Raw genomic sequence first — 13,717 nt, forward strand, 5'->3', positions numbered from 1 at the left:
GTGAGATGAGTGTGTTATGAGTGCATGTGATGAGTGTGATTGTGTGTGATGAGTGTGCGAGATGAGTGTGAGATGAGGGTGTGTGATGAATGCATGTGACGAGTGAGATGTGTGATGAGCGCATGTGATGAGTGCGTGTGTGATGAGTGTGCGTGGATGAGTATGTGGTGTGAGATGCATGTGTGATGAGTGTGATGAGTGTGCGTGTGATGTGTGTGAGATGAGTTTGTGATGAGTGATGAGTGTGTGATGTGTGAGAAGTGTGATGACTGTGTGTGATGAATGCATGTGACGAGTGTGAGATGTGTGATGAGTGTGCATGATGTGCGCGTGTGATGTGTGTGTGAGATGACTGAGATGAGTGTGACGACTGTGTGTGACGATCATGTGAGTGTGATGAGTGCGTGTGATGAGTGTGTGTATGTGAATGAAGCCACAATGTGCTTTGTTCACCACTGTGGGGCATGTTAGGTCCACAATGACACAACATCCTCTCTAATTAGTTCTCTAATTAGAGAACTTCCTGCATTTTTTTTAAATCTGAGAAAGGTAGCCAGACGGGAAAAGCAGACTGGACCTGTCAGCAAGTGGTTCACACCAAGGCTCCCCCCTGCACCACTAGAAAGGCTGACACCACAGCACTTCCTGCCAACATCTGGTTGCTCCAGGCCCTGCACCTGTCACGTAGCTACGCCTCTGTCAAGTTCACATCACAGCCAACTTCCCCAGCCCTCCCAAATCTCTCCCCACCAACGCCACAGACAACATCCATTTTTCAAAAGGACGTCCAGGGCCTCCCTGGTGGCGCAGTGGTTGAGAGTCCGCCTGCCGATGCAGGGGATACGAGTTCGTGCCCCGGTCCGGGAGGATCCCACATGCCGCGGAGCGGCTGGGCCCGTGAGCCATGGCCGCTGAGCCTGCGCGTCTGGAGCCTGTGCTCCGCAACGGGGGAGGCCACAACAGTGAGAGGCCCGCGTACTGCAAAAAAAAAAAAAAAAGGACGTCCAGATACCCTATGACAGGACTCACTGTGTCAAGAATGCAGACAAACACACCACTTTTGAGATGCATTTCAAATAAAACATACTAAGAATCTGACAAAACATGACTATAACTCATGGAGACAATGTTTAGAGTTCCAAATCTATACTGGAAGGCAGAATACTTAGCTATTAGCAAACCAGCTTATACCCTTAATTACAACTCATTTACCAAAGAACCTGCCTGCACTTCACAAGCGTTTCAATGACACAAGACCCGCGTGTCCGCCAAGAAACCAAGTTCCATCAACGTCCTTGAGCCTCCTGACCTGATACAAAACAGTGTGTCTACACGTGTGTGTCCACGTTTTCTCCCATAACTGCTGACAACCCTCATCCGCCGGCAGCTCGACGCACAATTCCTTACAGCCCGCCTCCCCTAGTGGACTCAGACTCACGTAGTCCTGGCTCATTTCCCCATTCTTTCTGCCTGAAAACTCTCCAGTGAAAGCCAGAAACACGGCACGAAGGAGATTGTTAAAAATCTTGCAGGATGGTCTCCGCCCTTGGTTCCCTACTCACTACAGGGGCGCCGTCGATGGGAACTTTGCACACAGCGGCGCCGGCGGGACAAGGCACCCCGTGCATGGGGTTCAGCGGCTGGCAGATGTTGATGTAGAAGTCAGGGCTGGTGTCAGAGGCGTCGTCCTCGCTCTCATCGTACGCTTCGTACCCCCCGGTGCGGTGGATGAGGGGGGACAAGTCGATGATGGAGCTGCCGTTCCTCACAGAACATTCCGTCTGTCAAGCAGGAAACATGCCTCGTTGGTGTCTGCAATACGTGTCCTGACCACCAAGTCACTCACGACAATATAAGCTGAACCAAAAAAGCACGAAGGGTGGACCAGTGTCCCCAAATGCTTGGTTACCTAACATCGGGCACTTTGAACCAGGTACGACTGGGGCCCCAGGAGTGGATGAGAAAGGCTGGGGGCCCGAGGGAGTCGCAGGAGAAGTGGAGCAGGGCCCCTGGGTGGGCCGTGCCACACGTGCCCAGCCCGACTCACCACCTGCTCGCAGGCCAGGGGCGTGTGCCAGTACAAGAAGAGTGTGCACGTCTGCTTGTCCAGGGAGATGAGCACGGGCCTGTTAGTGGGCCCGGCCTCGGGCCTGCACACGAAGCTGATCACGCTCTTGTAGCTCAGGCCGGTCTTGGAAGGACAGGGGGAGCCGTCCTCGTACACCAGCTGCAAGACCTGGTCCACGTACTTCAGCCTCTTGCTCGCCTTGCCCACGCTGATCCTGGTCTGTCCGAAGCAGGCCCCTGTCCCAAACGCAGAAGGGAGAGTGGAAAACACACAATTATGGATTCAAACCACTTGCTTTCCGATGAGAATCTTCTGCAGAACCAGACTTTGAGACTCACAGCTAACCCTCTGGAGGGTCCCGTGTGGTTTTAGCAAATGTTACACGTCTAGTATTCCATCACGTGGCCACGAAGCCCCCAGACCCCTACCAGCCCACTGCCGCCCACGAAGGAAGGCATCTGACCTCTTCGCCGGAGGGACGCAGAGGCCGAGGCTGACCTCGGGGCCGGGAGGGCAGGCCGCACTCACCTACGCCAGGGGCACAGTTCTCGTTGTCCCCGCACACGCTGAGGTAGACCAGCCCCTTCTCACTGTAGGCGGCAGTGTACCCGGCCCTGCCGCTTAGAGAGCTCAGGTCAAACAGGTGTCCTGCTCGGGGGAAGGGATGGGGACACGGTGACCCATCACCGGCGCTCACACACAGCTCCCGCCAGCCGTCGGGCCTCCTGATCCCTCGTCACGTGCCACTGCCCCCCTTCACTGACGTGGCCCCCAAAACCTTCCTGACAGCTAGAAAGTACCCAGGAGACAGCGGCTCAGGGCGTCCTGCGCCTGGGCCACAGCGGCCACGGCGATTCCAGTGGGGTTGGGAGGGCCCGCCGGCCTCCCTCCCGCTGCTAGTCACCCACCCCCGAACCTTTCCGGGCCCAGAGCTGAGATCCTGTGGTTTCCTCATTGCCCCACGTCAACTCTGAAAGGAACAGGAGGCTGACTCCAGATCCGCCAGCCTAGAGCTTGGGACCAGCACCCCAGAAACAGGAGTTACGGGGAGCACGGCTTTCAGGGAGGTGCTCAGTCTCTTCTGCACTGAAGAACCACAAGTCAACAGGACCGGGCAGATCCAGCAGAAAAGGCCAGACGCGCACCCACAGGGCAGGATGCTGCTGCCCGGGGTGCCTACCCCCCAGCCTCACACCGGGTCTCTCACCGCTTGCGCGCGCACACACATGTGTGTGCACGTGCGTGTGTGCCCACGTGTGTGCATGTGTATCCATGTGCATGCATGTGTATGCGTGTGTACCTGCGTGTGTGTCTGTGTGTGCACGTGCGCGTGTGTTGAGGGTGTGGGGATGGGTGGCCGGCAGGGTCCCTCACCCGTGGAGGGGTTGGTGACCTGGCAGTCGTCATGCACGTTGCTCTTCACAGGGCAGGCAGCGGCCGTAGGCCAGGAGAAGGTGTACTCGCAGTCCTCCACGGCGCTGAGGAACATGGGCCTGGAGTTCTAGAAACAAGCGAAGGGCACACAGCTGCTGCCAGGGTGCGCGCCTGACGCAGGGAACAGCGCCCACGGGTGCCAAGCAGGAGCTCCCCGGTGATGCACCACAAGCCCATGACACCCCCGTCTCGGTGTCTTCACGGGACGAGGGCAGACTCGGGAGAAGCAAAGGGTCAGGGTTTGCTCCTGAGATACCCCTGGGGGCTTGACACACACAGGGGGAGCCAGGGCCGGAAATCCACTCGGGGGACAGGGACGTTTTCCTACAGCTGAGGCTTTTAAGGTGGGGTCGGGGACAGGGTGGCGAAGGACGCTCAAAGGGCTACTGTGAGGCGCGAATGAGGAAATAAATGACAATGTCCTGAAAAACGGAACCGACATCCATGATGATGGACAAACAGGAAGACCCTCAGGGAAAGCTAGTCATGACCTAACCCATCCCTCCACCACCTGGGCTAAGGCTCCCTGCCTCTCAGACGTGTCTTGTCCACACGGCGAGGGTAAAAGGGTAAGATTCGTGCAGCAGCGCCCTCCTTCCCAGACAAACCAGCCCCCGGCACCCGCGTACAGAGCCCTCCACAGACCAAGCAGCTCTGCCGTGAGCCTCTCTCCTCAGATACACAGCTGAGCGAGTCTATGGGGCCCAGCAGCGCAGGGGTCCAGGCTCAGCCTCTGCACAGCCTCCTGAGGGGGAAACCTCAGCTGCCACCCCGTCAAGGGGGCGGACCTCAGGCCCCCCCGCCACGGCCAGCCGCACGCAGCTGGACGGTGGTCCTCTGTCCTGACACCGAGGATGGGGTGCCCTGGGCCAGCCTGACCTCACTTCCAAATTTCACCAGACAGCACACAGGCTGCACCTTAATCTCCGCGGCAGAGATGCTCCCGCGGTGAAAAAACAGTCCAGAGAAACCACTGATTCAGCCCCCACCTGCTGCACTACACGTACCAACCCGTCCGTGGAGGAATCATCCAGAGATGAGACGAGACCCCAGTTACCAGGCACCAACCGCATGCCAGAAACGGTGCCCGGCGCTTCCCGCCTCCTCTCTCTAACCTCGTGGCAATTTGGCAGCACAGGCTGAGCTCGTTGGTAACAGATGCCCCGTTTAGGGGGGTTAAGTGAGCGAGGTACACGGCCAGGAAGTGGGAGAGCGACCTTGGAACCGGGTCTGCCCGACCTTCTGCTTTACCCAAGTGCCTCCGGGAAGACCAGGGCAGGTTACCAAATATCAGTTCTCTCTCCGGCCTTCAGGGATCTGAGTCAAACTCCAAAGAGAACCACCGAATTCTGGAGCAAGAACTGCCAGGGTGGACACCCCGGGGCCACGGGCCCGAGGCCACGCCGCGCATGCCCTTTGTTAGGCTGGGTCACCCCGAGCTCTTCAGCTCACATCCCAGGAAGCGAGACATCGGTCTCGCTGGCCCTGGACTCGCACTGGGGCCGAGACAGCTGTCACTTACGACTTGGTTCTCGCTGCACGAGAAGCGGATGGTGGTTGACTTCTTCCGGATCCGGTCCGGACACAGGTCACCATCGACGTACCTCAGCAGAGTCACGCCCTCGCTGCCCTGAGGGCCATCCCTCACTCTGCCCAGGTTCACGGGCTTGGAGCCACCCAGCAGACACACGGCCGCCTCCGGAGGGCATGGCTCTGCAGCACAAGCAGAGACAATTAGGAGTGACCATCAGCCCCTGGCCAGTCTAGGACTTAACAAGGGACATAATGTCCGGCACGCGACAGAGTTGATTCTAACGATCACTGCAGAAATATCAGCGATTTCTTTCACTAAGTCAGATGCCAGTGACACCATGAGTTCTCGCTCCGTGAGACGCTGTTTGACCACAGATGGGTTGGGGGTGAGCATGGGGTGTGGGGAGAATTCAAGGCAGAAGAGCCTCAGTTATTTCTGATCCCCAAACAAGATGAAGCTGAAACACCCAGATTACGCCCATGGGACATTTTAAATGGCCTATATTCATGTGCTATCTTACTTTAAGAAGTCACCAAGAACTGTGCCAATTTCCCAGTCCCCGGAATGTCCGAGTCATCTGCCCTGGGTAAAGAACGAGTCCCACTTCCTGGATTAGTAAGAGCCTCGGTGTCACCAATCTAGCCCGCATACAAGGCAAGGGCAAGTGGGCCATGGCCTCAAACCACGCAGAGGAGAAAACTAACTTTCTGGGTTTAAAAAAAAAAAAAAAAAAAAAGACAGGAACAGCACCCGCTTTGAGTTGAGCCAGACGAGAGGCTGCCTCGGTGAGGCTGCGTAAAACTCTAAGAAAACGGGACAAGTCTCGTCCCCAGGATCCCAGGGGGCCATGGATGGCACCAAGGTCTCCATGGGTTGCTGCTCCCAGCTGCACGGGCACAACTGAGTTCTAGCCTCATCACTGGCACCAAGGGTCTGGGTGCATCTTAACAAGACCCCACCCACTCTGCACTCAATGAATACAGAGGGCACATACCCAGAGCTCCATTTCCCACCCTCCTATCTCCTGCCCTGGCTAAGAATTACCTGCCACGGTGATTGTTTCTACCTACCCTCTAGCTCCCCACGTTCAAACAATGGTTATAATGCTCCCAACAGAGCCTTCAGCACTGATTTACCCTGGACCACGCCAGGGATGGGTCATCAAGACCCTCAGATAATTCCTCCTGCTGCTTCTTGGCAAAACCACTCATGTGTCAGAGAGCAATGCGCCATTGAAGAATCCGTTCTTACTTCCCCTTCACCCATAAATTCACTACAAGCCATGAGCACCTCTGTCAGAGACCTCACTCACCTGAGCCGGCCTGCGGAGCCAGCGACTTGCACACGTTGATGAGGTAGTGCTCAGTGGCTCCCGTCCTCGTGACGGCTTCCCAGTTGTCACTGTACCTCGACAGGGACGAGAGATCGAAGGTGTTCCCAGCCCCGTCTCTGAAGGAAAGAAAAGCACCACGGTGAGGTTCGGCTGGATTCTAACAGAGTCTAGTGCTCCGTCTGCAAAGGATCAGTATAAAGGCAGAGTCTACTCCTGACACCCTGGGAATCAGACCCTACCAGGGACAGAACTCGACACTGGACTCCCCCAAATCCAGGCGGAATCAGCAACAACACAGCTTGAGTTCAGGAAATGTCAAGCCTTAGCTCAACAAAATTGTGTATTAACCAAAAAAAGCCAAGAGTAAGCGCCTGTCCTGCTCAGGCCAGTGAGAAGACAAGGGTACACAGACAGCTAAGACACGCAGCGCCCAGGGCCGCCCGGGCAGGCCACCAGCTGTCCAAGCTGGAGGACACCAGCAGTCACTGAAATAAAACAGGCTGATGTTGACCTGCTCAGGTAAAGGTTTACTTACTGCATGAACCCCAAGTAGGGGCAGACACTGAGAGCCAGCCCTACGCCAGGTGCAGAGTTAATGGTAAGAAAGACAAACACTCCCTCTGCAGGGCGCCGGATCCAGGTGGAGACAGAGGACAGCCACAGATGCCACTTCACCAGGCGGTGTCCTCAGCACATCAGAGGGGACTGAGAATCACCCATTCATTCAAAAACTACATGCCAACTGGGGCTATTATGTTGAAGGAAAGAGATAAAAATCGCCCACTTTATGAAGTCTGCAGAAGTCACAAGGTAATATTATAAAACGTACAGTATGTCAGATGGCAATTAGAGCAAAGAGGGAAAAAAAGGCAGGGAAGTGGGTATGACGTTTGGGAGGGGAAAGAGAGGGAGCCTGGCGCGCTCGCAGGAGAGCAAGGAGCCCCCTGTGGCTGGAGCAGACCTGACGTGAGGAGTGACACAGCAGGGGCCGAGGGCGGCATCACGTGGGGCGCCCCAGCCAGGAGAGACGGGGGCTTCATCGCATGGAGGGTCACAGCAACAGCCTGGCCGACGTGCAGTCTCACGGGGCCACTGTAATCACTGTGCGGGACTAGCCCAGCGTGGGTCAGGGGACCCGAGGGGCCACTGCGGCGATGCAGGGGCGAGATGAAGACGGCCTGAACCAGGGCAGGGAGGTGCTTCCGGAAGAGAGAACTCTAGGTATTTTGGAAGTTGATGGACCATAAATGGGATGAGAGCGAAAGGATGGAGCTGGCATTGATACCGGCCTATGTGGGAGACACAGGTATTTATTTGCAAAAGCAGGTCCTCAAGAACTTCATATAATGGACCATCTGATAGAGACTTATTGTAAATGGTTAAAGACCTAAAAGAAGAAACTTGAAAGTATAATAAAAGAAGGGGGGTAGAATGGAGGGAAGAAATGATGAATTAAGAGTACCAACAGGGACTTCCCTGGTGGTCCAGTGGTTAAGAATCCACGTTCCAATGCAGGGGACGTGGGTTCGATCCCTGGTTGGGGAACTAAGATCCCACATGTCCTGTGGGGCAACTAAGCCTGCGCGCCGCAACTACTGAGCCCGAGCACCACAACTGGAGAGAAGCCCACATGCCGCAACGAAGATCCCGCGTGCTGCAGCTAAGACCCGACACAGCCAAAATAAATTAAATTTTTTTAAATTAAAAAAAATAATAAACTGTTTCTAAAATAAGTTTTAAAACAGAAAGAGTACCAAACAGAACTCCTAGCATGAAAAGGACAGTCATGAAAATTAAAAAGGGAACAGTCAAAACAGCAAATTAAATCAGCTGATAAGAGAATCACTAAGTTGGAAATAGGTCTAAGGAAACAGAATACAGTCCAGAAACAGATAAATAAGATATTTAAAAGACATGGTGAGGGCTTCCCTGGTGGCACAGTGGTTAAGAATCCGCCTGCCAATGAAGGGGACAGGGGTTCGAGCCCTGGTCCAGGAAGATCCCACATGCCACGGAGCAACTCAGCCCATGCACCACAACTACTGAGTCCACATGCCTAGAGCCCATGCTCCGCAACAAGAGAAGCCACTGCAATGAGAAGCCCATGCACCGCAACGAAGAGTAGCCCCCGCTCGCCACAACGAGAGAAAGCTCGCGTGCAGCAACAAAGACACAACACAGCCAAAAATAAATAAATGAAAAAAATAGTTTTTAATTAAAAAAAATAATAAATAAAAGACAAGGTGGATAGAATAGGAAAGCCTAAGATATGATTAATACAAGTCCCAGAAGAAAAGAGACGGAATAGGTTAGAGGCAACCTTCAAATATACAATCACTGCAAATATTCCTAAGTGAATAACAGACATTCATCTTTAGCTTAGAAGGCATCAACTTCCAAGCAACATAAATAACAAAGCCATACCTAACGAATCAGACTGAGACTGCAGAACAAACCAAGAGAAAATATACAGAAAAGGTAGGTTATCTACAAAGGAATGAAAACAGGACGGACGGGGGCAGATTCTGTAACAGCAATACTAAGCACCGGAAGATGGTAGATTACCTTCAAAGTGCTGACACACACACAAAAAGTATTCACCTGGAATTCTGTACCAAGCTAGTGACCATAAAACTAAGCCTTTTCAAGTAAAGACCAATATTTAACTCGACAGAGTCTCTGTTCGAACCACCAAGCAGTGTGACTCACAGTGCGATGTGTACCCAGGACCAGTCAGCAACCGTGGAAGGAGCCAGCGCCACAAGATGAACCAGTAATGGACACTGGTTCCTTCGCTGTCCCTAGTGCAAGGTGACACAGCTCTTCACCCCATCAGAGACCAGAAGCAAATAGTTTGCAAACCAGCACTATGCATAGCATTATACTAAACAGAGTACTTAAAGAAAGAGAATTGGGCCTCCCTGGTGGCGCAAGTGGTTGAGAGTCCGCCTGCCGATGCAGGGGATACGGGTTCGTGCCCCGGTCTGGGAGGATCCCATATGCCGCGGAGCGGCTGGGCCCGTGAGCCATGGCCGCTGGGCCTGCGCGTCCGGAGCCTGCGCGTCCGGAGCCTGTGCTCCGCAACGGGGGAGGCCACAACAGTGAGGGGCCCGCATACCGCAAAAAAAAAAAAAAAAAAAAAAAAGAGAATTAAGTCAAAAGCAAGGGGTAAAATGCAAAGAGGAAGAGTAAGCCAAAGAAATAGAGACATTTCTTTTCCTCTTCAAAAGAAGAACTTTATATAGTCAAGCAACCAATGAATATTTTTTAAAATCACAATAATGACTTATTCAAGAGGTAAGAAAACAAGTCAGAACAAAAGCACTCGACCACAATACCATGGAGGTGGGGAGAGAGTGTTGGTGCCACAACATTCTACGTTATTTTATTGTTGGAGAGATGGGTATAGTTACTAACTTTAGCCTTCCATTAAATCAAAAATACATGTTTAAGGCAATCATTAAAAGAAAATGAATTATAATTCAGGGAATGCATGATGAGATTTTTTAAAAAGAAACAAAAAAATTATAATTAGTATCCTCAGAGATGATTAGAAGGACTTATTTGAAATTCAAAATAAGTATCTCCAAAGGATAGCTGATTTTCTAAAGTTCAGAAAATATTCCAGAATGGAGTAAAAACACGAAAACAGAATATGAGCAATTAACTTTTCCACCAAACATACACAATTCTTGTAGGAAATGGGACAATGCCTTCAAAACTGAGGGGAAATTAATTTGAATCTGTAATCCTACTACAGCCAGTCAGATTTAAGAGCAAGTTATTGGCATTTTCAGACAATGCATGGGTTCTCTCCCATCCAACCTCTCTAAAGAATAGGAGGATGCACTCTAACAAAACAAAAAAGGAAGCCAAAACAAAGGACATGAAATCCAAGAAGCAGTGGATCCAAGCCAGGAGTGATCCCAAAATGAGCTCTGATCAAGTAGCAGAAAACACACGGCCCAAATCCGAACTGAGACGTTCCTGAAGGAGAACGGTGATTATTCATAGACACAGCATCGTGAAGAGCCCTGACAGTCTGAGATACAATGGGAAGGCATATTATTCTGCCAACAATAAAAGAGAAAGACAATGTAAAATGCCAAGATTTAAAACCTATTCAAGGTAGCTATGTTCCAAATATTAAGCAAACTAAATGTGGAATGATTTTTGGAGCAACTTATGAAATAGAACAAATGGGAATCTTCTGACCTAAACACTAAGCCTATCTTCCTTCAGTAAGAGGAAGCTAAGAGACACAAGATTATGTCATTTCTCTGCAGATCCAATCAGACCATGTGATTTTGCAGCAAATGATGTTGATGCAATACTGTAAACGCCGCTTATTAGTTTTTAATTCTTTAGAACCACCCTCTGAATAAAGTAGGTAAGACCATTAGAGTTCCCCGGCAGGATACACATGTTCTAAACCTTGGCAATTCACCAGCGACAGCTTGCTGGCATTGAAGCAGTGGGGAGGATCAGCAGAGGGAGAGGCCATCTGAGGCCCTCATCGTACGTAGTGGGAAGTCAAGAGATGTCGAAAGGTGATGAAACAAGAAACAGAGCTTAGAGTAGATCATCCCATATTCTAAAGGCGGCCAGAAGAGGAAATAAAAATGGAACTAATGAAAGTGGGGCAGGGGAGAGGGGAGAGGAGACCAGAAGTACATTTCTGGTGTCTGAAGACAGAGTCAACCGATACCATCTGAGGTTGACAAGCACGGGTATATTGATCATTCAGAGTCATGCAAGGCTCCAGACAGAACTACAAGACATGGTAAAAAGTGGGATGAGGCTGAGGTGGGGGAAGCTTACTTCATCTGACACAGTTTTCTACACTTATGAATTCATAAAATATACACGCGTAAGCTTTCATTTTAACTGATTCTTCAGTTAAGGATAAAAACTGGAAGGAAACAGGGAAATGATTAATTTTTCCCCAGGATGGAATGCTGTAACTCAGTGATTCTTTTCAGGCTGGGTCCTCATGAAACAGAAATGTCAGCATGTCCCTTAAATATCCAGAAATGTGTAGACCCGTGAAACCAAAATCTCCAGGGATGGAACCCAAGATGTGTATTTTGTAACAGTTCTGAGGGTGACGCTGATGAAATTCACACACATTGAAGACCTCCACCGTATCTCAGGAGCTGCCAACCACCTCATTTCAGGAGCCTACTTGAGCCACAGGTAACAGAACAAAGGAACCAGTGATGGCAGCTGAGAACCTGCAGGGTGGGTGTCACCTCCTGGCGCTCTCTCCAACCCCTCCCCCCCACCATGCAGCTCCACCATCTCCCTCTCCACATCTTTTTCACCAGACACAGGCAGCATCCAGGGCGGAGCAGAGGCCAGGGGACACCCCGGTCACTCCAATCCACTCACACCCATGAATCATACAAGGTTTCCTGTTTCAACTCCAGTCACTTCCCTGTACCTTAACACAAGGTAATCAAAGAATATGAAAGTCGTGAAGGATTTAGCAGTTACCCTAATCCAACTCCTCAGTTTAACATGCAGGAACTAAGGCTTAGAAAAATCACCTGACTAATCTAATCCTGTCCCCCGCCCAGCCACTAACTTTTTTTTTTTTTAATGTTTATTTATTTATTTGGTTGTGCCGGGTCTTAGTTGCTGCATGTGGGCTCCTTAGTTGTGGCATGTGAACTCTTAGTCACAGCATGCATGTGGGATCTAGTTCCCTGGCCAGGGATCGAACCCGGGCCCCCTGCGCCACCAGGGAAGTCCCCCGGCCACTAACTATTAAAGCAAAATATTATCAAGTACACCTGACTGCCCCAGGGTCAACACCCACATCGACTTACTTGAATGAGCACTCGGTCAGGTCGAAGGGTGGGCAGGCATAGTGCGTGTGCCACTCGAACAAGTAGGAACAGTCAGAAGTCTCCTGGAGAAACACCGGCTGTGGAAGTGGAGAGACGCGTCCGTTAAATGGGACATGTCAGACAGTCGGTGCTTTAAGGATGCAAATAGTAAGGGATGGGCCTGCTCGTTAACACTCTACACAGACTGATCAAGGTGTGAACACAGTTTCTGTAAATAACGTACTTAAACTAAGCTAACCAGGAAGTTTTATGAGACTTAAGAGCAGATTCACTTTGTAAAGACAAAGGCAAAGGGGTGAGGGCAAAGCGGCCCCCTGTTGCGTTGAGCACACTCACCGCCTGGGTGCTGCGGTCACAGTAGAAGATGATGGTCGTGGAGCGCTGGTACACCTTATGGCAGGTGTCCCCACCGGTGTAGTTCATCTTCAACACCCCATTCTCATAGGTCAGCTTCTGGGTAAGGAGACCTGCTCAAGAAGCAGCCAGTTCAACAAGGATCAGTTCAGGAAGCCCCAGGCTGGTCAACACAGACATGGTGATTCACACACGCTGAACAAACACAAGACCAAGTGTGCCTGGCCTACTGGCACTGGACCACTGGCTCCGTCACATGACACCGTAGAGACCGGAATCAGTCCTCCTCTCGCCCAAGGCTGTGACCTTATAGACTAACCACGGGATCAATGACGTACAGAGACCCCTGGCCTGACGAGCTCAGAGGATGTCACTTCCTCTTCATAGCCCCTCAGGGAGGCCCATGTACTCACCCCATCACCTACTTCAACTTCTTTCTTAAAGATTCTTAAACTTATCATCATTTGCCCAGCTGCTGAGACAGCGTAAGGACCAACAGCCTGTCTTATACATTTTACAGCCCAACCCTACATGAAATGTGTCCCCTTTGTCTCAGTTCTAGAAAGTACTACCTCAGAACACCCATTAATAGTCCAGTGGGTCCCAAAGTTGGAATAAAAAGAAGACATATGATCTCAGAATTGGTAACTGGTACTGCTAAATAAGAATGAAATAAACACTAACAACACTTATCAGTACATGTCACGGTGACAAAAATCAAGTGAAATCAGAAACATCATTGGACGCGCGGGGGCGGGGGGGAGGGCGGAGGGGAGGGCCAGGGGCGGAGTCACGATAGCAGGGTGGGAAGACACAGAGTTCGCATATCCCCACAACTAAGGCGCCTGCTGGACGCTGGTGGGGGACCCTAACACCTAAGGAGATGGGAAGAACCCCCAAGCAAACTGGTAGGATGTGGGGGGCTACGGGGATTGGAGAAGTGGAGACCTGACAGGACCAGTGCCCCTGAGGGGTGGCTGAGGTGGGGAGGGGCTCCGATCAGCGGGGAGCAGGCCCAGCGTTTCCCTTGCCCAATCGGCCGGGGAAGTCTGCCCAGCTCCCAGACCGGGTCCTACACCCTCAGAGGTCCCCTCCAGGCTGGGTTGATCCTGGGGACATAGGAGGGAGGCCAGGAGAGAACA

General features: G+C 51.7%; 1 protein-coding gene across 1 annotated transcript in view; it reads right to left on the reverse strand.

The window, feature by feature from the left end:
- IGF2R (insulin like growth factor 2 receptor) overlaps positions 1–13,717 on the reverse strand; it is a 110,186-nt gene that overhangs the window by 18,748 nt on the left and 77,721 nt on the right. The window contains exons 28-35 of the mRNA XM_060115321.1: positions 12,558–12,688; positions 12,201–12,298; positions 6,349–6,485; positions 5,025–5,215; positions 3,443–3,569; positions 2,597–2,716; positions 2,048–2,304; positions 1,563–1,781 (exon numbers count right to left, since the gene is read on the reverse strand). Of these exons, the coding sequence (XP_059971304.1) occupies positions 1,563–1,781; positions 2,048–2,304; positions 2,597–2,716; positions 3,443–3,569; positions 5,025–5,215; positions 6,349–6,485; positions 12,201–12,298; positions 12,558–12,688 (1,280 nt within the window). The remainder of the gene's footprint in view (positions 1–1,562; positions 1,782–2,047; positions 2,305–2,596; positions 2,717–3,442; positions 3,570–5,024; positions 5,216–6,348; positions 6,486–12,200; positions 12,299–12,557; positions 12,689–13,717) is intronic.

Source organism: Mesoplodon densirostris, chromosome 12 (genome assembly GCF_025265405.1).
Source record: "Mesoplodon densirostris isolate mMesDen1 chromosome 12, mMesDen1 primary haplotype, whole genome shotgun sequence".
Lineage (NCBI taxonomy): Eukaryota > Metazoa > Chordata > Mammalia > Artiodactyla > Ziphiidae > Mesoplodon > Mesoplodon densirostris.